The sequence below is a fragment of the Hemiscyllium ocellatum genome, chromosome 43 (assembly GCF_020745735.1).
Source record: "Hemiscyllium ocellatum isolate sHemOce1 chromosome 43, sHemOce1.pat.X.cur, whole genome shotgun sequence".
Lineage (NCBI taxonomy): Eukaryota > Metazoa > Chordata > Chondrichthyes > Orectolobiformes > Hemiscylliidae > Hemiscyllium > Hemiscyllium ocellatum.
The window spans coordinates 19,802,238-19,828,852 of record NC_083443.1 but is presented as its reverse complement, the minus strand read 5'-3'; the positions used below and the strand labels follow the sequence as shown (position 1 = coordinate 19,828,852).

Here is a 26,615-nt window from a genome sequence, read left to right as displayed (position 1 = left end):
ACTTTCTAGTCGACCGGATTCTCTGCTCAGTGTGAGGAAATAAAGTGTAGGCTGGGTGGGCGCTTCACAGAACATCTACATTCTGCCTGCAAAGACCCTGAGCTTCCAGTTGCCTGTCACTTTAACACGCCACCCTGTTCCCTCGTCAACATCTGTGTCTCAGGCTTTCTGCAGTGCTCCAGCAAAGCTTAGTGCAAGCTGGAAGAACACCACATCTGGACACAATATCAAGTTCAACAATTTTAGGGCCTGAATTTCCCCATGTCCTAGCCCCCATCCCCACACATCAGGCCTTGTTATCATATAGCCTGCCAATACACGCTATCTATTGTAACTCACTAACAGTCTCCATTAACAGCTGTTCACTCTCCCAGCTAGATCATTATTGACTCCATTGTCTGTCCAACTATTCATCTCTCTCTTTGGGCTCAATCTCTACCAATCATTCACTCCTTACTCCTTCCCCCATCCTATCTTTTGCATGTAAACCAACATTATCCTAGTTCTGAGGAAAAGTCACCGGACCCAGAATGTTAACTTTGATTTCTCTGCACAAATGCTGCCAGACCCGCTGAGCTTTTCCAGCAACTTCTGTTCTTGTTTCTGATTTTCAGCATCCACAGTTCTTTAGATTTTTATTTAGTTCATTAATCTGGCATCCTTACCTGGTCTGGCTGATGTGTGGGCAACATAATTAACTCTTAAACTGCCTCCAGATATGGTCTAGCAAGCCACTCAGCTATGAGGAAAGGGCACATAATGCTGGTCTTGCCTATGACATTCACATTTCTTGAAAGAATAAAGGAAAATCCTTTATTCTCAATCTCTGCTCTGCTAGATAGTGATAGAGGAATTGCTGATGTGTGCTGATGTTAGATTATCTGTACAGCCACTTTAACAATACTTCAACAGGAACTGAGTTTGTCTTTGATGGCAATGGCTTCATTGGAATGGCTGTCTCCATTTCAAAATACATCAACGGAGCAAGTATCATGCTTTAGCTCAGGGCATTTCAATGTGTTTTCAAACTCTTTAATTTATTTTAGTCATATTCATTGAGGAATAAATATGCACCAGAACTCCACACTACTGTTTAGTGGAATGAGTGCCACAAAATCTTATGAATCCACCCAAGGACTTGCTTCAAGTCTCAACTGAAGACAAAGCAGCACTCCCTCACTTCTGCAGTGGAATGTCAGTGTATATTTTATGCTCATTTCTCTGAAATGGAACCTGAACCCACAACCTTTTGAGGCAGAGGAGAAAGCACAATCATTGACCAACAACCTCTCCAGGATTTCTACTGGTGTCTGTGCAACAAAATAGGGTCTTATGCACGTTATTGATGGTGATCTATCTTGATTTCTACTGACCAAGAGAGACGTCTTTCAGACAGAAACGGAGTTACCGTTTCAAGTCCAATATGACACTGGAACCGGAAGGAAATTCAAACCAGACTCAAAATGTTAACTCTGTTTTTCTCTGCACAGATGATGCCACATGTACTGAATTTCTCCAGCATTTTTTGATTTTATTTCAGATTTTCAGTATTTACAGATTTGACTTTTATTATGAGATGTCTTCAAGATGTTCTGCACTTTTCAGGAAACAGTGAAATCCCTGAATAACTACAATTTTTTTCATTTTTTTCAGCCTTGATCAGGCTCAGGAATGAATGTCCTACATAGACGGTTAATTATTTTATTGGCTACGCTTGTGTTTGGATTGGAGGAGCTCCTGACTTTTTTATATTTTTCTTGTTTATTTGTTCAGGGGATAAGGACGTCACAAGCTAGGCCAGTACTTATCACCTTTTCCTCATTGCCTCAAGGATAGTTAAGTCAAACAGATTCCTGAGGGTCCAGACTTTCATGTACACCAGACCAAGTAAAGATGATTTCCTTCCCTAAGAAACACAAATGTACCAGAGGGGCTTTTACAACAATTGGCAAAATTACATTGTTAATATTACACTATCTTTTTGTGATAGTAAATGGGACTGTCAACACTACACTTCTGCTCTGACAGCTCTCCACTGAAAACAAAGTACTGACTTCTGAAGTATTGGTATGATAGAAGCAAAGAAAATAAGAGCAGGAGCAAACTATTCAACCCGTTGAGACTGCTCCGCCATTCAACATGGTCATGACTGACCCCCGACCTCAACTTGTGATATTCCTGCTCTCTTCCCATTTCCATTGACACTTTGGAGAAGGCTCAAGGGGTGGAATTGCCCACCCTTGCTCCTACTCCTTAGTTTTTACATTCTTAGCCTCTAGAAATCTATTCATTTATTTATTTAATATATTCAGTGACTTGATCTCCACACACCAACACATATAATCATCACAATTTGAAACTGTCTAACTTCAACCATGCTTGTGTTTTAAGAGAAATTTGTGCAATTCATTGCAATAGTCCACAATTCATTACAGGCATCATGTTTTCAGGGATTCCTTTGTGCTCTCTCTAGTTAATGATGTCTTAATTTTCTGTGTTTCTTTCTTCACCTCCCCACTCTCTCGATGTATCAGGAAGTGCAATATTTACTAAGCCATGGTTCCATTCATTAAGTTCCTTGTGACTGGACACTTGGAAAAGGTTATTTCAATCAGGTATTCACTCCCTTAGTTCCTTCCGCTTTCATGAATTGGTTGGGAGCTGATGCAACTTTTTCCCAGTCAGATCACAGTTCGATGTTGTATTCATAACCCTTGGTTTAGGAAACAAACATTCTGCCACATTGCTATCTTTGACAGCCATATTGGAAAACTAGTAGACTTTCCCTCCCTCAGTTACTCAGTGCTGGTGCATGGCAAACCTTCTAGGTTTGCTGTTCTTCATGTATGATGGCCACAAGGAAGTGTCTGTTTTTTTTAAACTCATTGACAAGATGTAGGTGTCATTGGCTTAGCGAGAATTTACTGTCCATCCATAGTTGCTCTTCAGAAGGTGGTGGTGAGTTGCCTTTTTGAACACTGTTTCAGTCCATTTGTTGAAGGTACAGTCACAGTGCTGTTAGGAAGTCAGTCCAGGATTTTGACCCAGTAATGCTGATGGAATTTGATAGTCAGGATGGTATGGAGAGGAATTTGCAGGTGTTGGAGTTGCCATGTATCTGCTGTCCTTGTCCGTTTGGATGGTAGTGGTTGAGAGTTTGAAAGGTGCTGTCTTAAGAACTTCTATAATTTCTACAATGCACATTATACATGGTACACACCACTGCTACTGAGCGTCGGTGGTGGAGGGAGTGGATGTTACTGGATGTGTGTGAGGGGCAGGGAGAGTATTAAAGCTTGGATCGGGAATGATTATGTTTGCAGGATGGGATAGTAATGAGATTCTAGCCAGTACACAGCAGCCTACCTTTGTTAATAAGGGCCGTTCTATCCCTTCTGGAGCACCTATAGTGGCAGAACCATTTGAATTTAATTTAATTTAATTTAATTTATTGTCACATGTACTGAGGCACAGCAAAAAGCTTTGTCTTGAGAGCAATACAGGCAAATCACAGAGTTAAGTAGCATAGATAAGTAAATAATAAGTAAACAGTGGCAAAAACAAAAACACAGGTACAGGTGAATGTTAAGTGTTTGTGAATACATTCAGTATTCTAACAACAGTAGGGTAGAAACTGTTACGAAACCAGCTGGTGTGTGTGTGTGTGTTCAGGCTTCTATACCTTCTCCCTGATTAGATTAGATTAGATTAGATTAGTTTAGATTAGATTAGATTAGATTCCCTACAGTGCGGAAACAGTCTTTTGGCCCAACCAGTCCACACTGACCCTCTGAAGAGTAACCCACCCAGACCCATTTTCCTCTGTCAAATGTACTTAGCACTATAGGCAATTTAGCATGGCCAATTCACCTAACTTGCACATCTTTAGACTGCGGGAGGAAACCAGAGCACCCGGAGGAAACGCACACAGACACAGGGAGAATGTGAAAACTCCAATGGTAGAGGTTGTAGAAAAACATTGCCAGGGTAGGATGGATCTTTGAGAATGCTGGTAGCCTTTCCTTGACAGCGGGCCTGGTAGATGGATTCTATAGATGGGAGGTTGACCTTTGCGATTGTCCGGGCCGAGTTCACCACTCTCTGTAACCGTCTCATCTTGAGTGGTACAGTTGCCATACCAGGTAGTGATACATCCAGACAGAATGCTCTCGATGACGCATTAATAAAAGTTGGCAAGTGTATTTGCCATCATGCCAAATTTCCTCAGGTGCCTGAAGGAGAAGAGACATTGTTGAACCTTTGTAACCAGTGTATCCAAATGAAGAGTCCAAGAAAGCTTGTTGTGAATAACCACTCCCAGGAGCTTGACACTCTCCACTCGTTTCACCTCTGTGCTGTTAATGTGTAGGGAGGGCATGAGTAACATCCCACCGAAAGTCAATAATGAGTTCCTTGGTTTTGCCAGCATTGAGAGCTAGGTTGTTCTCTGTGCAGCATTTTTCCAGGTCTTCCACCTTCTGTCTGTAGTCTGTTTCATCACCATCAGAGATTCAACCCACTATGGTGGTGTCATCAGCGAACTTGTAAATGGCATTAGTCTGGTATTTGGTGACCCAGTCATGGGTATACAGTGAGGACAGTAGGGGCTGAGTATGCACCCCTAGGGTGCTCCAGTGTTGAGTGTTAGTGAGGATGAAATATTGTCCCCAATCTTCACTGATTGTGGCCTGTGAGTCAGGAAACTGAGGATCCAGTTGCACACAGTGGGGCTTAATCCGAGATCTCTAAGTTTAGTAATCAGTCTCGATGGGATAATAGTGTTGAAGGCTGAACTGTAGTCAGCCTTCAACATGGCTGTTCTTGGTGTCTAGATGTTCTAGGGAGGGATGAAGGGCAAGCGATATGGCATCTGACGTGGATCGGTTGGTCTGGTCCATTTAAAAATTGGCAGAAAACAAAACCCAAATAAAAGAGGATCAGGGCTCAGCTGTGGTCTAAAATGGTAAGAGTGTCCCAGCTCCTGGGAGAGCAAACGGCCCATCCAGGCTCCCCCCCACTTCCTTTTCTCAGAATGGGCTTCAAAGCAATGAATCATTTTGGAAGTCCAGTCACTATCGCATATATAGACAAACACGCCAATGAATTTGCACCCAAAGATCCCGACAAACAGCTATGAGATACATGGGTTATGTCGTTAGGTGAGGGATAAATGTGTAACTGCAGTCCTTATTTTTACCGAGGGATAAATGTTGCCCATCAGTGAAACTCCTCTGCCCTCTTTGATAGGGCCACAAGATCTTTTATTTTCATCTGAAAATTAAATGTTTAATTAATTACAGGGAAGAAAAAAGCACATCCCATATTGCAGCACTCATCAGTACTGCAATAGGTGAAGTGCTTGAGTCTTTAAGAAGAATGCTGCTCCCACAAGCTTTCAAGTCAACCCTCAAAGACATTAGGTCATTTAGGTCATTAGGTCAGTGTCTGAGCCTTAAAAAAAGGTCTTAATTAAAACAAATGGTTTGAATCACAAGGTGACAACAAACCATTGTGAAATTGAGCCACTGGCTTAAACACATAAAACATTCACCAAGTAACCTAGCTTCATTACTATGAATGGCGATATCCCAAATAGAATGTGACAGTCCATATGATAAGTTGAATATTTATTTATCTTTTTTTGAAAAGCAATAGAAAATCGCTGATTACATTCAAATAGAATATTAAAGAATCAGTTTATGATAGGGGCCTGTATAACTACAAGGTCTTGGATATGATAATGCTGCAAAATTGATGTTGACACAGGCCATTTTGTGTTGTGTTGCTCAGGTAGTGATGAAATAAAAAGCAGAAACATTTACAAATCAGGTACAAGTTCATTTTGACTGAGATAAGAATCTAATTGTGGTATCTTTGCCGATAATGTGGTGTGATTTCAAATTCTTCTAGCTGCTGGGTTATAATAGTGAGCGTGAACCATACTATACAAAGATATTGATAAATATTATCATTATCAAAAAGCCACATTTCGGTTTCAATAGATGGAAAAAACTCAAACAATTCTTTCTTGTTGTAATTTTATGTCGAACCTCCGTAACTGCTTTAAAAAACCTCGATTGGGAAATATCCGTCGTCGAGAAGCCACTGTTTTCACTGCATCGAGCAGAGAAAGGTGATGATAAATCATTAGGTAGGCCAGCACTAAGGAGGCTGACCTGCTGTACCCAAAAGCACAGTGGACATAGATCTTCCCTGAGGACGAGAAAGCAACAAAACACTGTTTTAACGGACTGGACATAATGCATTATTTTGCACATTGTAACATCTTTTGTCATTTGTAACACTGTATGTACAATCTTGAAAATGACGGAACAAAACCACTTGGTAATTAGACATTGATGTGGGCAAGCCACGGGCACTATTAACCAATCCCAACAGATGGAATATATCTCAGGATTTTCATTTGGTTTCGTTACATAAGTGACAATGTTTAAATTACAGAGTCAAAAAGTGTGGTGCTGGAAAAGCACAGCTGGTCAGGCAGCATCCGAGGAGCAGGAGAGTCAATGTTTCGAGCGTAAGCTCTTCATCAGGAAGAGCTTATGCTCAAAATGTCGACTCTCCTGCTCCTTGAATGCTGCCTGACTGGCTGTACGTTTCCAGCACCACACTTTTTGACTGTGATCTTCAGCATCTGCAATCCTCACTCTCTCTAATGTTTAAAATACAGAAGATCAACTTACAGTTATATGGCTCGAAACTGAATACTTCCTGTAGATTGACCCTTTAAATTCAGGCAGTATGTGCCCAGTGAACTGCTTTATAAATGGAACAGACTGGGTGCATATAACCAGTGGACACAGTTTTTTTTAAACCTGTTTGTAGGATGTGGGTATTGCTGGCTGGGGTAGCAATTATTGCCCATCCCTAATTGCCAAGAGGACAGTTAAAAGTCAACCATATTGCTGAGGGTCAGGAATCACACATAGGCCAGACCAGGTAAGGATGGCATATTTCCATTCCCTAAAAAGTATTAGGGAACCAGATGAGTTTTTACCAACCAACTGACTCTGGTTACGTGATTGCCATTGGGCTAGTTTTAAAAAAATTTTACAGATCATTTCATTCAACTCAAATATCTGCTGTGACTGAGCCCACCTCCCCAGGACATTAGTTTAGGATTCTGGATTATATGTCCAGCAACATTACTGCGACACCAGCTCCTCCCTAAATTACTAGCTCACACTTGAAACAGCAAAGTGGCAGTTAACTTTGCTTTCCTTCCTCCAGCTCCAGGACTTGCCCATGAGGAATGGCCATATGGACAACATTCCAGGAGCCGCTGCCACTTGTGAAACTATGCCCGGTCAGAGGAGGAACAGAATGGAGTTGGGGAAAGATTTCACAGAAGTGGATCAGGATCTGAAGCAAAAACAGACATTGCTGGAAAACCTCAGCAGCGGGTTTTCCCCTGACAGATACAGTGAGACCGACTGAGTTTTTCTAGCAACTTCTGTTTTTGTTTCAGATTTCCAACAACTTAAACCTCTTAGTTTAATTATATTGGATCAGGATCTAGTCTGTGAAATTCTGCGAATGTTGCTTTAGTACTCCCCCTGCTGACCATTGGTTGATTAACAGTCACATTTCAATTACCGTACTTCGAACCAGTAGTGATCAATATATGTTTTAAAACGTTTGGTCCTGAAAATCATGATTATTCTGACATACAAGTATGACAGGATAGCTGTATCTAGGCCAGGATCTGCATGTCAAATCCTACAGAATATTGAGTGATTCTTCCACAACAATACCAAAGTAGAGTCAAATCTTCTGGGTGGTCTTGTGGGTTGGGACTCCCTTTGTTGGGAATTCCACAGATTCAGCACTTTATGGATTCACTGTAACTGAGAAACGTTGAGGTTGTTGTGGGATACTGGGAGAATGTCTGTTCTCTTTTTTCAATTTGAGCCATGTGATCTTTCATCCCCGAACAGGCAGGTGAACCTTAATTTAATATATTTCCTAAAAACGTCCCCTCCGAAATTGCCATTCATGTTGTTAATTTTGACAGACAATGGTTTAATTTTTTGGGGGCTTTTTCACCTTCCTTGGTGGATAGAACTTCACTTCCATCCCGCACCGCCATCTGCCCATTGTTGACCCTGTTGTGCACTGTTTTCTAGTTCAGAGTGAGACTATGTCCAAGTCTCACAATTTCACTAGGAGAGGTCGGCTACTTTGTGCCTTACGTCAAGAGTAGTCAAACATTTTAAAACAAAACCTGAGTGTTCCTTTAAATACACAACAACTAATTGCTGACCCGTTCTGAAAGCCATTAGATTTGATTGTTGTTAGTCATACCTTCAACTGCAGGAGTCAGGTTTGTTTTGGGATCTAATTTACTGGTTACTAAAATCAGTTTGATGCTATGGTCTTTTGGTGTGGAACTTTCTAGACAGAATAAATATTTTATTCCCTTTATTAATACCGTTTTCTTTTTGGAGCTGTGATACCTACCAAATAGATAATAGTGCAGCGAGATTGATATATCCCAAAACCTTTGTAAATGCTGTAGCTTAACAATGTGTAATGCCTAAACACACAACCTTAAATGTCACAGCTTCACCAATTGCATCGCTGCACTAAAATTCACAACCAGCTAATTCTACAGAGAGTAATGTTTAATCCCCTGAATAAAACACAAACTTGACTTTTTAACTTTGTACGTAGAATTATGCAGCTTTGATTAATTAGTCGTGAGTGTATTACTTGATCTTTTGTGAAGTTTATACATTTCTTTCTGTTCATTGAATCAAAACAGATTCTGCTGAGATTAACAAAGCTCCTGTTAAAATTAAAATACATTTGTTAATATTAGCTTTTGTAACTTGAAAAAAACTAAATAGCAGGCGGAATCTTGTTGAAGTGTTCAGGGTTTTGCATGCCAGCTGGAGACTCACACTATTTGGGAAGGTTCACCAAACCACAGACAATTAAACAGTGGAAGGCACCCTCTTGGGGGTAAAAGATTTACCTACTGAGGGTCACCAGTTAGTCAGGGACTGGCAGCTCTTTTGAAATACTGGGGTTGGGGGGTGGGCGGGGTTTGTGGTGTGGAGCTCATGAGCAAAAAGGTTCAGATGGATCTGCTGCAATGTCAAAATGTATCCAGGCCTGCAAGAGAGAGAGAAACCAAGGCAGCTGGTTCGGTAGATAAAGTTTATTCACTACTCAGTCTTACCTATTTCTTAAATCATCCTCAGGGAGCAGAGTGGTGTGTCGAAGTGGCAGGTAGCTGGAAGCTCAGGGTCATTTTTGCAGACAGAACATAGATGTTCTGTGAAGTGGTCACCCAGTTGACACTTAGATTCCCCAATGTAGAGGAGACCACACTGTGAGCAGCAAATGCAGTAGATTAGATTATGAGAAATGCAGGTAAAGTGCTGCTTCACCTGGAAGGTATATTTGGGCCCTTGGACATGGAGGAGAGGAAAAGTAAATGGGCAGGTTTTACACTGTCAGTGATTGCAGGGGGAGGTGCCATGATGCTATGGGGAGTGTTGGGAGTGAAGGAAGAGTGGACCAAGCTGCCCTGGAGGGAATGGTCTCTGCAGAAGGTGGACAAGGTAGGATAGGAGAATATGTGACTGGTGGTGGTATCTTGCTAGAGGTAGTGGAAATGGTGGCTAAAGATCTTCTGGATGTGGATGCTGGTAGGATGGTAGGTAAGATCAAGGGGAACCCTAGTGCTGTTGCAGGAAGGACAAGAAGGGGCGAGGCCAGGAGATCAGTCAGACCTTTTTGAGGACCCTGTCAACAACAGTGCTGGGGAACCCTCAATTGAGGAAGAAGGTGGGCATTTCAGAGGTTCCCTTGTTGAAGGTGGCCTCATTGGAACATATGCAATGGAGACGGAGGAACTAGGAGAATAGAGTCTATACAGGAAGCAGGGTGTGAGAATGTATAGTTTGGTAACTGTGGGACTCAGTGGGTTTATGGTGGATATTAATGGCCAGTTTATGCCCAGAAATAGAAATAGAGATGTCGAGGAAGGGAAGGGAGGAGTCAAAGATAGACCAGGTGAAAGTGAGGGTGAGGTGGAAATTGGAAGCGAAATTGATGAACCTTTCCAAGTCTGGATAAGAGAGGTATCATCAATATATCGGAGAAAGAATTGTGGGTGGCAGCTGGGATAGGACTGGAACAAGTAACGTTCCATGTAGCCCACAAAGAGACAGGCATAACTAGGGTACCCATGGCCAACCCTCTGCCCTGAAGAAAATGAGAAGAGATAAAAGTTGTTGAGGATGAGGATGAACTCAGCCAGGAGAAAGAGGGTGGTGGGAGGCTGGGACAGTTTAGGCCTTTGTTCCAGGAAGAATTGCAGAGCCTTGAGACCATTTTGATGGGGATGGATGTGTAAAGGGATTGTACGTCCATTGTTAAAAGGAGGTGGCTGCAGGCTGCAAACTGGAAATTCTTAAACTGGCGTAAAGCATCAGTGGAATTGCAGGTGTAAGTGGACAGGGACTGGATCAGGGGAGAAAAGACCATGTCAAGGTAGGAAGAGATAAGTTCTGTGGGACAGGGGTAGGCAGAAATAATGGGTCTACTGGGGCAGTCCTGTTTGTGGATTTTCGGAAGGAGGTAGAAGCGAGCAGTATGGAGATTACCAGATGAAACGGACTTCCATCTGATCCATCTCTGACCCCTCCCTTCCAATACTCCAGATGTGGTCAGATCAGAGCATTATTGAGCCTCAGAAGGACATCTCTGCTTTTATATTCAAGTCCTGTCAAAATAAATGTCATCATTGCATTTGCCTTCCTAACTATTGACTCAATCTGCAAGTTTACTTTTTGAGAGAATCCTGGACTAGACCCTCCTAAGTCCCTTTGCATTTCAGCCCTCTGAATTTTCTCCCCATTTAGAAAATAGTCAATGCTTCTTCCTACCAAAATGCATGACCTCACTCTTTTCTACATTGTATTCCATCTCCCACTTCTTTACCCACTCTCCTAACCTGTACAAATCCTTCTGCAGCCTCCCCACCTTCTCAGTGCTACCTGGCCCTCTACCTGTCTTTGTATCATCTGCAAACTTAGCCAGAATGGTCTCTGTTCCTTCATCTAGATCATTGATGTATAAAGTGAAAAGATGTGGTCCCAACACCGAGCTTTGCAGAACATCACACGTCATCAGCTGCCATCCTGAGAAGGACCCTTTTTTCCCCCACTCTCTGCTTTCTGCCAGACAGTCAAACTCTATCCATGCTAGCACCTTATCTCTGACACCATGGGTCCTAATCTTACTCAGTAGCCTCATGTGCAGCATCTTGTCAAAGGCCTTCTTGAAGTCCAGGTTGGTGACATCCATTGGCTCCTCTTGGTCTAACCTGCTTGTTACTTCCTCAAAGAATCCCAGCAGTTTTGTCAGGCATGATCGCCCCTTGATGAAGCCATGCTGATTTTGCCCTATTTTACCATACACATCCAAATATTCGGAAATCTCATCGTTCACAATAGATTCCAGGATCTTACCCACAACCGGGGTTAGGCTAATCAGTCTGTAATTTTCCATTTTTGCATTACTCCCCTTTTAACTGGGGTGTTACGTTAGCGATTTTCCAGTCCTCTGGGACCCTCCCTGATTCTAGGGATTCTTGAAAGATCACCACTAATGCCTCCACTATCTCTTCAGCTAACTCTCGTAGAACTCTGGGGTGTAGTCCATCTGGCCCAGATGACTTATCCACCTTCAGGCCGTTCAGTTTTTCTCGCACCTTCTCCTTGGTGATGGCCACCATACTCAGCTCTGCCCCCTCACTCTTGAATTTTTGGGATATTGCTCATATCTTCCACCGTGATGACTGATGTAGAGTAATTATTCAGTTCCTCAGCCATTTCCTTGCTCCCCGCTACCAGCTCTCCAGCGTCATTTTCCAGCAGTCTTCCTTTATATTACTGGCTAGCTTACCTTCATATTTCATTTTCTCCCTCCTTATTTCATTTTTTGTTGCCCTCTATTGGTCTTTGTAAGCTTCCCAATGCCTTTCACCACATTATATGTTTTCACTTTTGCTTTTCTGCTATCCTGACTTCCCTCGTCAGCCATGGTTGCCTCATCCCCCTTGTATCATGCTTCGTTTTCCTTAGGATGAATCTCTTCTGTGTCTCCTGAATTACTCCCAGAAACTCCTGCCATTGCTGTTCCACTGTCTTTCCTGTTAGACTCCTCTCCCAGTCAATTCTACCCAGCTCCTCCCTCATGCCTCTGTAGTTGCATTTATTCAGCTGTAATACCATTACCTCTGATTCTCCCTCTCAAATTGCAGAGTAAATTCAATCATATTAGGATCACTGTCTCCTCAGAGTTCCTTCACCTTAAGTTTCATTATCAAGTCAGCTTCATTGCACATCACTAAATCCAGTATTGCCTGTTTCCTAGTGGGCTCCACTACAAGTTGCTCCAAAAAGCCATATCATAGACATTCCATAAATTCCTTTTCTTGCAATCCACTACCAATATGATTTTCCCAGTCCACCTGAATATTGAAATCTCCCATTATCACTGTAACTATCTTTCCAACACATGATCTCTATCTCCTGGTGTATTTTGTGCATAACTCCTGACTACTATTTGGAGGCCTGTACATAACTCCAACTATGGTTTCTTTTTACCTTTGCGATTCCTCAATTCTATCCACACAGATTCTACACCATCTGACCCAACTTTGTTTCTTGACACTTGACACATTGTGCCTGTGCTGATAAAGTGGTTTACTCCAGTGATGTGACAAGGAATCACCAATCCTTTTAGTCATTTCAGGACGTTGCTCTTCCCAAACTTGAAGTAAGTAAAATTCTCAAATTTGTTAACCTTACTTCAGTCTTTGGTCTTAAAAGAATCTTGGGAACATTTTTTCCAATCCATTCCACCTGGCCATATGCCTGCAATTCCTGAGGTTCAGTTGTCTGTTTAGTTCTCCAGCTGCTGTTTCCTGTTAGAACTGTTAGAGGCATCACCATCCTTGTTTCTTTTATTTATCATTCTCCTTTTGCATTGATGTTGCCTGCCTGTATCTGGATTATCTTTCAATCCCATTACCATTGGATTGTTTGTTCTTTCTGTTGTTGCTGAATTCCCTTTGTGAGTCATGAAGAACACTGGGAATTAATGATTTCCTGGGAATCTTTTTAAGGCTTCTAACATCTGCCCTGAAAGTGTGTTTCTTTATGGAAATCTAACTTCAGCTATTCCTAAGTCTATCAATGTTTGATGTCTTAGCACAGTCCAACAATTTAAAGGAAAACACTTAGTTGTTAATCTCTAAATAGAGTTTTCCAATCTTGAATATATATTAATCTAAACTAATCGACATTTGACCATGCATTTAACAGATCATCTTGCAAATAGGTTTAGTCCTTAAATGTTAATAGATTATCTAAACCATCCTCAGTGTCCAATTCTTGAGCCTCTAGCTCTGAGAATACTTTACACCTGAACCTAGTAGGAAATGACAGTGGCAAGGCCAGACCTCATTTGTTTCTTTTATAAGAATATAACCTATGCAAATTTATCCACTTCATTTTCCATCGATCCTAAGGTTCATCTTCACATACTGAACAAGTATATCCCATCATTTTACACTTGGTTTCAGTCATTCTTCTTAAAAGAAACTCCAATTATGATACTCTGTCTGAAAAGAACTCTTAGTTTCCAATCTTCTTTCGTTAATTATCCCCTGCTGCCAAATGTCCAAATGGACCCAGGCCAGTTGGTGAGACAGTTATCGAGACACTTTGCTTTGTGGATAGAGCTTACTAACTGCTCACTCTTACAGCTCCTTCCAATCCCATCAGTCCCTCCTTCAGTTGACCCAGCCAATTAATCAATTAACCCCAATCAGCTGTTTAAATATTTGCTTATATTAACAAAGGAAATGGTCACGTTGTGTCTTTCACTGTGTCTCACACCTGCACACAACATAGGTGCTGGTGAAAAAAATAAGCACTACCACAGTTAGGTGGTCGTGTGGGGGTAAAAAAACAGAAAAAAACAAAGGAAATGGAGCTCTCTGCAGGTGCCCCCGAACCTAATGGTACTAAGTGCCTTTGATTGATGACCACTGTCTTGTACCAAGTAGGTGACACATTGGTTTCACGGCAGCTAGATTAATACCCCTGGCAGCCCTTAAATGGTCATTCAATGTCCACCTATGGGTGACAGCATGAGAAGACTATCTATGGGTGGTTTATTCAGCTCACTATTGACAGAAGAAATGTTTTCAACCAAGGATACTATGCCTGGTTGGTGTTAACCCTGTTTGGTTTTACACATTATTTTTGAGTGAGATACACAAAAAAGGCTATGAGCAAATTTCATTCCTGGTGCCATCTGATGAAACTCTGAGAGTTGGTTACTGCAAAATCAATGTCAATTGTTTTTAATTTGTTCAAAGACAGCCCGAATTTCTAAGCTCCTGAGAATGACATAACTGCAGTAAAAGCTTTGACATTCAAATATTTTTCATGAATATTAAGAAGAATTAATCAAAGAGGGTTTTTTTCACAATAGAATTAGCTTATCAACAATTGGGACAATCCACTTTCTCAGTGCAACTCCACCATTACAGAAATACACTGTTGTATGGATGTTCTTTTTGGGTAATTATCCCATCTGTGTTTGTGTTTTTACACATGGGCTACCTAGCTTTAAACTAACATTTGAGTATTGAGTTTACTTGCTTGTGGTTACACTGAAGCCACATTTTACATTGCAAATTAGTTACAAGCCTCAAACTTCAACAGCCAAGAAACATGTTGTGAATTAGTCATTTCTTTAGCATTAATAGTGAGTGTTATTAAGGCAGTTTTGGGGTAGAAATGAATTCTGCTTTGTAGTAAATCCAGCTATATATTTTCTGTTGTACTTCACTGCTGTATGGGTTGTGAAAAATAACTGTATTGACAGGGCCTGCTGTAATAATACTCTGCTGTTTGTAGCGTAACTTGTACCAAGTCCCATCTACCCATCATATCCACGTTGCTTTCTGACCTCATTTTTAAAATTCTTATCCTTGGTTTCAAACCCCACCTTTGCTGCGGCTTTGCCTACCGCTGTAATCTCCTCGAGCCCTTCCCCAAACTCACCTCTGGGATACCTGCAATCCTCTAATTCTGGTCTCCTGCAGGCTAATTTCCTTCATTCCATCATTGATGGCCACATTCTTAGCTACCTCATGCTGCCCAAACTTATTCTCTAAACCTCTTCTTTGAGATGTTCCTTATCCTCACCTCTTTAATCAAGTTGTTGTGTGCCTGTCCTAATATCTTGTGACCTGGGAATGGTTGTGAAGAATGGATCTTAGCTTTCAGGAGTCTGATTTAAGTACAGGTAGTCTGTAAATTGGCGGTCTCATTTTACGCTCAAAGAAACAACTCCATTGCCTTTTGTTTCAATTAATTCTAACTTTCAAGATTTGCCACTTTTGTGCCACAGGTCTGACCATATCATTTCTGATATAGAAAACCAGTTAAACTTGAAAGGTTCCTGAACATCCTAACATAGACTTCCTGAAGAGATTCTTATATATCTATCATGGTGGCCCAATTGGATAGGCAGTGGTATAGGGGCAGTGTCTATCCTAATAGCCCAGAATCGCAGGCTGATGTTCTGGGGACATGGGTGTGAGTCTGACTGTGGCAGATGGTGAAATCTTAAATCAATTAATATCTGAAATAAAGAGCTAGGTTAGTAGTGACCATGTGACCATGATCAAATATTGGAAAAGCTCATCTGGTTCACGAATGTCCTTTAGGGAAGGGAACCTGCCAACCTTACCTGGGCTGTTCTAGATGTGACTCCAGACCCACAGCAATGTGCCCTCTGGACTATTGAGGATGGGCAGTAAATTCTGGCTTAACCAATGATATCCACATCCAGTGAACAAATGAACAAGAACTTTTCCTGTACTCACCCAAGTTGGTAAAGCAAAATGTGGAAGTCCTGATATAATTTTGGCAGCGATTGATTTAAAGAAGTTAGTATTTCAGGTATGAGGATAAAACCTCGGACTTTGAATAGTTCAGTTAATCAACTAGTTTTAAAATAGTGATGGAAAAGGATAGACCAGATTTAAAAGTTGAAGTTCTAAATTTGAGGAAGGCTAATTTTGGTGGTATTAGGCAAGAACTTTCGAAAGCTGATTGGGGGCAGATGTTCGCAGGTAAAGGGACGGCTGGAAAATGGGAAGCCTCCAAAAATGAGATAACGTGAATCCAGAGAAAGTACACTCCTGTTAGGGTGAAAGGGAAGGCTGGTACATATCGGGAATGCTGGATGACTAAAGAAATTGAGGGTTTGGTTAAGAAAAAGAAGAAAACATATATCAGGTACAGACAGGAGAGATCGAGTGAATCCTTAGAAGAGTATAAGGCAGTAGGAGTATACTTAAGAGGGAAATCAGGAGGGCAAAAAGGGGACATGAGATAGCTTTGGCAAACAGGGTTAAGGGGAATCCAAAAGGTTTTTACAAATACATTAAGGACAAGAAGGTAACTAGGGAGAGAATAGGACTCCTCAAAGGTCAGCAAGGCGGCCTTTGTGTGGAGCCACAGAAAATGGGGGCGATACTAAATGAGTATTTTGCCTCAATGTTTACTGTGGAGAAGGACATGGAAAATATAGAATGTAGGGAAATAGATAGTGACATCTTGAAAATGTCCATATTACAGAGGAGGAGGTGCTAGATGTCTTGAAATGCATTAAAGTGAATAAATCTCCAGGACATGATCAGGTGTGACCTAGAACTCTGTGGGAAGTTAGAGAAGTGATTGCAGGACCTCTTGCCTCTATTATCGATAGTCACAGGTGAGGTGCCAGAAGACTGGAGGTTGGCTAACATGGTGCCACTATTTAAAAAAAGGGTGGTAAGGACAAGCCAGGGAACTATAGACCAGTGAGCCTGACGTTGGTGGTGGCCAAGTTGTTGGACGGAATCCCGAGGGAAAGGATGTACACGTTTTGGAAAGGCAAGGACTGATTAGGGATAGTCGACATGACTTTGTGTGTGGGAAATCATGTCTCACAAACTTGATCGAGTTTTTTGATAAAGTAACAAAGAGGATTGATGAGGGCAGAGTGCTAGATGTGTTCTATATGGACTTCAGTAAGGCATTCGACAAGGTTCCTTATGGGAGACAGATTAGTCAGGTTAGATCTTACAGAATACAGGGAGAACTAGCCATTTGGATACAGAGCTGGCTCAATGGTAGAACACAGAAGGTGCTGATGGAGGGTTGTTTTTCAGACTGGAGGCCTGTGACCAGTGGAGTGCCACAAGGATCAGTGCTGGGTGTACTACTTTTCGTCATTGATGTAAATGATTTGGATGTGAGCATAAGAGGTACAGTTAGTAAGTTTGCAGATAACACCAAAGTTGGAGGTGGTGTAGACAGGGAAGAAGGTTACCTCAGATTACAATGGGATCTTGATCAGATGGGCCAATGGTCTGAGGAGTGGCAGATGGAGTTTAATTTATATAAATGCGAGGTGCTGCAATTTGGGAAAGCAAATCTTAGCAGGACTTATACACTTAATGGTAAGGTCGTGGGAAGTGTTGCTGAACAAAGAGGCCTTGAAGTGCAGGTTCATAGCTCCTTGAAAGTGGAGTCGCAGGTAGATAGGATAGTGAAGAAGGCGATTGGTATCCTTTGCTTTATTGGTCAGAGTATTGAGTACAGGAGTTGGGAGTTCATGTTGCAGCTGTACAGGACATTGGTTAGGCCACTTTTGGAATATTGCTTGCAATTCTGGTCTCCTTCCTATGGGAGGATGTTGTGAAACTTGAAAGGGTTCAGAGAAGATTTACATGGATATTGCCAGGGTTGGAATATTTGAGCTACAGGGAGAGGTTGAATAGGCTGGAGCTGTTTTCCCTGGAGCATTGGAGGCTGAGAGGTGACCTTATAGAGGTTTATAAAATCACAAGAGGCATGGATAGAATAAATAGACAAGTCTTTTCCCTGGGGTGGGGGAGTCCAGAACTAGAGGGCATAAGTTTAGGGTGAGAGGGGAAAGATATAAAAGAGACCTAAGAAGCAACCTTTGCACGCAGAGGGTGGTATGTGTATGGAATGAGCTGCCAGAGGAAGTGGTGGAGGTTAGTACAACTGCAATATTTAAGAGGCATTTGAATGGGTTAATGAATAGGAAGGGTTTGGAGGGATATGGGCTGGGTGCTGGCAATTGGGACTAGATTAGGCTGGGATATCTGGTCAGCATGGACGAGTTGGACTGAAGAGTCTGTTTCCACGCTGTACATCTCTATGAACTCTAGATTAGAGTGGTGCTGATTCCTGATGAAGGGCTTTTGCCCGAAATGTAGATTTCGCTGCTCCTTGGATGCTGCCTGAACTGCTGTGCTTTTCCAGCACCACTCTAATCTAGAATCTGCTTTCCAGCATCTGCAGTCATTGTTTTTATCTTATCTCTATGAACTCTATGACTTGAGTAACTTAATCAGCTGAATTACTGAAGAACATTATCCACAGCATCTCTTTTATCTTTGTAATGTAATTAAGAATGAAGACAGCTTTTAGGACTTTTTGACATGTGAGAATGGTCTCTTACCTCCCAATATATCCACTGCCTTATGTATATAGTCACTTGCAGAATAGAAATAGGCAGCAATGTCAAAATTTGGAACATCACGAGCAGCTATACCATAATAATCCATACTGGTACCATAGAAATCTTGGCATCCACTGGACGCAATCTGTTTGTGTGCAGTGTTTAACACATGAGTGATACCCAACTTCCAAAGGTGAAATCTGTCATGAGCTATTGTCCTAATGAAGCAAGAGATATTAGAAAATACTTCAAGAATGCACAAACATGTTTACAATGTTATTAGAGTATTCTTTTCTGTGAAGTCAGTGAAGAATTATACTTGTCAAGGTGAGGGAAGCCACTTATGAAAATGGTTCAGTTTTCCCAATTTTGATACGATAGTGTCAGCATCAAACAGGCAGGTACGGTATTTCCAAAAATAATATTCCTTTTACTCTCACTAGACTACAATACAAAATATTCTTTTGTGTACCTCAGGATTTTTCTGAGGATGAAGTGGAGATTTACCGGAATGATTTTACAGTGAGAGATTTTAGCTTGAATGGAGGTTCGATTAGAGAAGGTGAGATTGTTCTGTGTGGTGCACAAGACATTGACAAGTTCTTTGACAATGATTACAGGCTTAGATAAGGTAGACAAGGAAGACCATTCCTGCAATGATGATGCAAGGACAATGGGTTACAGGTTAAATGTTTTGTGTGGGGAGGGAGGTAAGGGAAAACTCTTTTTACTCAGTCAGTGTAATAGCCTGGAACTTGCAATCCATAAGCAGAGATGACAAATGATTATAAAAGGAAGTTAGAAGGGCTCTTGAAGGGAATAAACCTGAAGGGAATTGGCTACAGGGATGGAATGAGGAATGGAATCTACTGGATTGTTGTATGGAAAGCTTGTATAGACTAGATGGGCCCAATGGCATCTTTCTGTGCTGTAATAACTGTATATTTCTGTATCATCATTTTTGCAGACTCTATGAAGGAATGTCAACTGGTTTTAAAGTCTCCACATCCAAACGGGAACCATTTTAAAAATGTCAAGCTATCGACACATCAGTCTGGTTTGAAGCAATTCGAGTCTTGGAGCTAAAACAACTGCCCTAGTTTGTTCTCATGCCCAATATATGATTCAAAGTGTTTAGTGTAATGTTTCAGCTCTCTATAACCCATGGTACTGCTACTTTGTTGAAACATAAGTTTGCAGGTTGTGGTTCATTGGTTAAGCAGCAAACCAGACACTTCCCATCTGTCGTTGTATTTATTGTTACTTTCGCAGCCTGTGTTCCCTCCTCTTTTTGACATACATTAATTATAACAACACGCTAGTAATTACTTGAGGAACCTCGGGGAATCATTAATCAAGTCGTCTCTCAGACTCCTGGTTAAGAAAAAAAAATCCTGAAATGTAACTCCATTGAAGCACACAGATAACGTTGAGAGTTATACAAAAATGTTTGGTCACATCCTCACCTCATCATTTTTCTTCCTTCATCCTACCAGCTCCAGCTGATTATCTGATTCTGTAGGTGGGGCGAAAGGGTGTTTAACTTGACCTGCTAGTGGGAAGGGATTTGCTGGGTAGGTAAAATGGGAAGGTTTCACTCCTTGTTCCATTCTTGCCATCTCTGATTTTGAATGCATTGATTGAACCAGCAGCTGAGGTACTCTGCAGACCATGTAATGTTAAAATGTTGGCAGGAAAATGATTGCCTTGTAACTGGGGCCCCCTATGGAAAGCCACTCTGGCTATCGCGCTAAGCTGAAGAGAAACGGATCTTAAAGTCTTTTAGGATCAAATTACAGCAGATGTTGGAATCTGTACTGAAACCAAAAAAAATGCTGGAAATCACAATGGGTCAGGCAGCATCCATGGAGAGAGAGCAAGCTAACATTGTGAGTCTGGATGACATCAGTGATAGGCAGGTTGTGGGAGGGAATCCTGAGGGAAATGATTTACATGTATTTGGAAAGGCAAGAACTGATTAAGGATAGGCAACATGGCTTTGTGTATGGAAAATTATGTCACATGAGCTTGATTGAGTATTTTCAAGAAGTAACAAAGAGGATTGATGAGGGCAGAGAGGTGGATGTCATCTACATGGACTTCAGTAAGGCGTTCAGCAAGGTTCCTCATGGAGACTGGTTATCAGAGTTAGATCACATGAATATAGGGAGAACTAGCTATTTGAACACAGAATTGGCTTGAAGTTGGAAGACAGAGGGTGGTGGTGGAGGGTTGCTCTGCAAAGTGGAGGCTGTAACCAGCGGTGTATCACAAGAATTGGTGTTGGGTCCATTGCTTTTTGTCATTTATAGAAATGATTTGGATGTGAATATTGGAGGCACGGTTACGAAGTTTGCAGATAACACCAAAATTGGAGGTGTGGTGGATAGTAAAGAAGGTTACCTCAAAGTACAATGGGATGTTGATCAGATGGACTGAAGAGTGGCAGATGGAGTTTAATTCAAGTAAATGTGAGGTGTTGCATTTTGGAGAGGCAAATCAAGGCAGACTTACACACTTAATGGTAAGATGCTGGATGTTGCTGAACAAAGAGACCTTGGAGTGCAGGTTTATAGTTCCTTGAAAACGGAATCACAGGTAGATAGGATAGTGAAGAAGGGGTTTTATGTGCTTGATTTATTGGTCAGTGCATTGAGTATAGGAGTTGGGATGTTATATTATGGCATACAGGACATTGGTTAGGCCACTTTTGGAATACTAGAACATAGAACATAGAACAGTACAGCACAGTACAGACCCTTCGGTCATTGATGTTGTGCCGACCTTTTATCCTACTCTAAGATCAAACTAACCTAGATACTCTTCAATTTACTATCATCTATGTGCCTATCCAGAAATCACTTAACTGTCCCTAATATATCTATCTCTACTACCACTGCTGGTAATGCATTCCACGCACTTACCACTTTCTGTGTAAAGAACTGACCTCTGACATCTCCCTAAACCTTCCTCCAATTACCTTAAAATTATGCCTCATTGTGATGGTCATTTCCCCTCAGGGAAAAAGTCTCTGACTATCCACTCTGTCTAAGCCTTTCATCATATTGTACACCTCAATCAAGTCACCTCTCATCCTTCTTCGCTCCAATGAGTAAAGCCTTAGCTCCCTCAGTGTTTCTTCATAAGACATGCCCTCCAGTCCATAACCCCACGACTCTTTAACTCAATCCCGCTGCTAATGAAAGCCAACACACTACATGCCTTCAACGTGAATGACAACTTTGGGGATTCTATGGACATGGAACCCAAGATCTCTCAATTACTCCACACAGCAAGTATCCTGCCTTTAACCCTGTATTTAGCATTCAAATTCGACCTTCCGAAATAAATCATTTCACACTTATCCAGGTGAACTCCATTAGCCACTTATCAGCCCAGTTCTACATCGTACAACCTACAACAGCCCCCCACACTATCCACCACTCAACCAACCTTCACATTATCAGCAAACTTACTAAACCACCTTTTCACTTCCTCATCCAAGTCATTTATAAAAATCACAGACATCAGAGGTCCCAGAACAGACTCCTGTAGAATACCACTGGTCATGAGCTCCAGGCTGAATACTTTCCATCCACTATCATCCTTTGTCTTCTATGGGCCAGACAACTCTGTTTCCAGACAGCCAGCTTTGCCTGTATCCTGTGCCTCCTTACTTTCTGAATGAGTGTACCAGGGAACATTATTAAACTAGGAGAAAATGAGGACTGAAGATGCTGGAGATCAGAGTTGAGATTGTGGTGCTGGAAAAGCACAGCATGTCAGGCAGCATCCGAGGAGGGGAGAGTTGACATTTCGGGCATTCCTGATGAAGGGTTTATGCCCGAAATGTTGATTCTCCTGCACTTTGGATGCTGTCTGACCTGCTGTGCTTTTCCAGCACCACACTCTCAATTCGGAGCCTTATTAAACGCCTTGCTACAATCCATGTACACCACATTCACTCCTCTACCTTCATTAATGTGTTATGTCACATCCTCAACTCATTCAACAATGCTTGTGAGGCATGACCTGCTCTTCACAAAGCCATGCTGACCATCTCTAATCAAACTATGGTTTTCCAACTAATTATAAATCCTCTCTTTCAGAATCCTCTCCAATAATTTGCCCAACACAGATGTGAGACTGGCTAGTCTATAATTCCCAGGATTATCCCTATACCTTTCTTTATGGAATAACATTTGCCACCTTCCAATCATCTGGCCTACTCCAGTGAACAGTGAGGATGCAAAGATCATTGCCAAAGGTGCAGCAAACTCTTCCATGACTTCCTCTGCAAACCTTGGGTATATCCCATCTGTCTCAGGGGACTTATCTGAGGTTTTTCAAATTTTTTAGCACATCCTCTTTCTTATCATCTGTTTGAGCATAGCAGCCGGTTTCATGCTGTCCTCACAAATGACAAGGTCCCTCTCAGCAGTGAGTCCTGAAGCAATGTATTCATTGAGGACCTCTCCTATCTCCTCTGACGTCCAGCACAAATTCCCTCCACTATTCCTGATTGGCCCTATCCCCACTCTGGCCATCCTCTTGTTCCTTAGGATTTTTCTTAATCCTACTCACTAAAGCTTTTCATGCCCCCCTCTAGCTCTCCTAAGTACATTTTTCAGTTCTTTCCAGGCTACTATGTAATCCTCTAGAGGCCTGTCTGATCCTTGCCTCCTCAAACTTAAGTAAGCTTCATTCTTCCTCTTGCCACCCAATATTCCTTCACCATACCACCCCTTCCTTGCCTCAGTTCAACAAATCTATCCAGCACCGTCAGCCAGCACTCCCTAAATAACCTCTACATTTCTGTCATGCATTTTCCTGGGTGAATTTTCTGCATGCAATTCTTGTCTATCTGTTAATAGGAAGGATGTTATGCAACTTGAAAGGGTTCAGAAAAGATTTACAAGCATGTTGCCAGGATTAGAGGATTTGAGCTATGGAATAGACTGAATAGGCTGGGGCTGTCTTCCCTGGAGGCTGAGAGGCGGCCTTATAGAGGTTTATAAAATCATGAGGAGGATGGACAGGGTAAATAGAAAAGGTCTTTTCCTCATTATGGGGAATTTAAAACTAGAGGGCATAGGTTTAAATTGAGAGGGCAAAGATTTAAAAGGGAACTAAGGTGCAACTTTTTCATGCAGAGGGTGGAGCATGTATGGAATGAGCTGACAGAGGAAGTGGTCGAGGCTGGTACTAATACAGTTAAATGGCATCTGGATGGGTGCAATGAAGTTGAAGGTGTGTACTGAACCTTTAAGAGAACGTAAACACTGTTCTCAACTGAGAGATTACAAGTGCTTGTGTGATATGACTATATGGCAGTCACAGAGTGTATTGGAAAATTGAAAATATGTAACATTTGTCTGTGAAATGGATACTTGAGCTAGTTGCTGTTTTGACGACAATTAGAATTTAACCAATCAGTTTAAATTATGCCCCAGGATACTCAAACCCAATCAAATTTGAATGTATTGTTTTTGCCAACATTGAACCAATGAGACAATCTGACATTAGGGATATAAAAATGCAGGCATTTTGAAAACTGGAGACAGAGCAACTGCCATCGAGAGAGACCCACAAAGTTAGGGAACACTCTCTATCAAAGGCACCTTTTCGTATGAAACATATTCGCAGTAAAAAGAAAGAAGACGACCCAGGGAGATCTTCTGCTGGAAGAAAGACGCCGCAGACAACAGCTGCTGTGTGATTGTGAAATTAAATTGATGTAATTTTAATAAATCTCTTTTAGGAACAGCGTTGTAGCAGGTAATAGGCAGTTAAGAGAAAGGGCATCTTAAAGTTGTGAATAGTTTTTGTTTAATGTTCACTTTGAGGGTTAAAGAATAAATTGATGTTATTTTCTTTAAATAGTGGAATTTAGGAGTTCTCTGTCACTCATATTTTAACAGATTATGAATCAAGGTGAGTTTTTCTGGGTGTTTGGTTTAAGTAACAGAAGGGTTAATCTCCATGTCGTAACAATGGGTATATGAAGAGGAAGGCTTTAGAGGGATATGTGCCTAATGCTGGGAAATGGAACGAGATTAATTCAGGATATCTGGTTGCATGGACAAGTTGGACCAAAGGGTCTGTTTCCATGCTGGAATGACTTTTCATCAGAACTGGTGTGAAATGATGAAGTGTTAAAATCTTTTGTTTGCATTCCATTTTAGCCCGCAATACTTGTACTAGAAGTTCATAAAAAGCTTGTGTGAGGATTGGACAATTTACTACAAGATTATGTCAGCCCCATGGTGAGAACTTAAATGACACCCCCCTCCCCCAGAATACAACCAAACAGCTTAATGAAAGACTTGTCAAGCTGGAGTGATTTTAACTTCTTTCTCCTGCCCACCTCACATATTTTTGTATAATCAATGCTACTGACCTTGCCATCAGTAGTTCTGCTGTTTGAAGAAGTACTTACATATCTCCTATGTATAGGTTAGGCCAGACCTCGTCAATACGACTGAGCGGAACCCTGTTCTGACGTAAGATTTCCTCCAGCTCCATGACTGTGGGTGTGTTGGCATTTGCGCTGGAATTCATAGAAAAATTGGATTGAGTTGCCTCCTTTGACATTACGATCTCAGATTGAATAGTTACCTCTGTGGTTCTGAAAGACTGCTCCCGGTTGACTGTGTGGAGTCACTCCCTGCCAAGTTTTTGGACCATCTCCAGATGGTGTGATGTGTATGAGCAGGTGCTCATACCATTTCCGCTGAGCAATGATATATTTTAATTCAGTAGCTCAACTGATCTTACAGGCACCAAAGTAAGCCACCACTGAGAAGACAATGAAAGTCAAATTGAAGTCTACAATTTTCAACAAGAAGCTTGCATTTCCCATATTATAAAACATTGGTGCAAAGTACTCTCAGAGCTAGGGAAAGAAATTGCATTCTGGTGGCATATTTGGAGGCAGGGATTTAATCAGCTTCCCTGTGAGTTCCCACTTCCATCAAAATGAAATTTGCATCAGGAAAGCCTGTCATCGGAATTCCCAATGACTGCCAAATGGGACCGTTAAGTCAACAATTAATGAGCACTGTAAGGGCCTTATCCGTATACTGCTGCTGGTGTTTATCCAGTAGCAAGTTGGCATCCCGGAATGTGGCATGCACAACTGGAAAAACTGTGCAAGGTGCCTGTGATACCTGGCGGACTTCCTCATCAAAGGTACCCACTGACTGATTGAGGGGGCCCACTATCGAGAAGCGAGGGTGGGGTGATGGGACAGATGAGAGCCGACCATGACACATTACCAACAGTCCCAACCCCACTCCCCGTGACTCTCACCCTGTGAAACCCCTGTCATGACTTGACCAGGGTCACTCATCATTCCTCAGCCTCTGGTGATTGCAGCAGCCATTTCATTCACACCTGCACACACACAAGACAGAAATATTTCAGATAGAGAAGATGTTAGGTATAGATCTGGTACCAGACCAGATTCCAGGTATCGTTGAGATGTTTTCCTTCAATTTCCTTTCGGTTCCTTTCAACTCAACATGGGGTTAAGAACACCATTATTTTTAACTTGCCATTAAGGATTTACCCTTTCAGAATCCCTGAAGGATTTTTTTCCCCCTTTTGCTTTCAAGAGGCTAATTTGTAAGGAAAACAAGATTAGCTACCTGTTTGGAATGTTTTTTTTCCCACTTCTCCACTCAGAGAAAAGAAAGGATTTTGGGTAATCCAAAATGGAGGACTGGAAAATTTTTTGGTTGTAACAGCTGCTCCTTTTTTTGAGGTATTTTAGGTGTTGGAGGTTATTTCCTCGAATTCCAGGAGCAGCAATTACTGTTTTATCTGCTGTTGTATTGTTTTGGAACTTCGGGAAAAAAAACTCAGAACAACAAGTTTTAAAAAGGAGAAGAACAGACAAAGGAGGCACATGCTTAGGTCAGTGCAGGAGAGAGAGAAAGAAAGAAAGAAACTGACACTGCCTTTGCTGTTTGAATTCATGTATTGCTGGACATCGGAGTGCATCTGGGAAAATTAAC

General features: G+C 41.6%; 1 protein-coding gene across 1 annotated transcript; it reads right to left on the bottom strand.

Moving 5' to 3' along the window:
• Positions 1-5,711: 5,711 nt before the first annotated feature.
• On the bottom strand, positions 5,712-25,256 carry LOC132835093 (dual specificity protein phosphatase 13A-like). Its single transcript, XM_060854404.1, has 3 exons — positions 25,037-25,256; positions 18,598-18,815; positions 5,712-6,213 (listed from the first exon to the last, which is right to left on the bottom strand). Exons 1-3 carry the CDS (start codon positions 25,189-25,191, stop codon positions 6,014-6,016), a joined length of 573 nt encoding a protein of 190 aa, XP_060710387.1. The 5' UTR covers positions 25,192-25,256; the 3' UTR covers positions 5,712-6,013.
• Between the last annotated feature and the right edge of the window lie 1,359 nt (positions 25,257-26,615).

What these genes read in the sequence shown, in the direction of transcription:
- LOC132835093 (XM_060854404.1), bottom strand. Translation starts at nt 25,191, where the DNA reads ATGTCAAAGGAGGCAACTCAATCCAATTTTTCTATGAATTCCAGCGCA. An exon ending in AACCTATACATAGGAGATAT is followed by an intron (nt 18,816 to 25,036) that starts GTAAGTACTTCT and finishes TTGCTTCATTAG; the next exon opens with GACAATAGCTCATGACAGAT. An exon ending in GGCAGTGGATATATTGGGAG is followed by an intron (nt 6,214 to 18,597) that starts GTAAGAGACCAT and finishes TCTCGTCCTCAG; the next exon opens with GGAAGATCTATGTCCACTGT.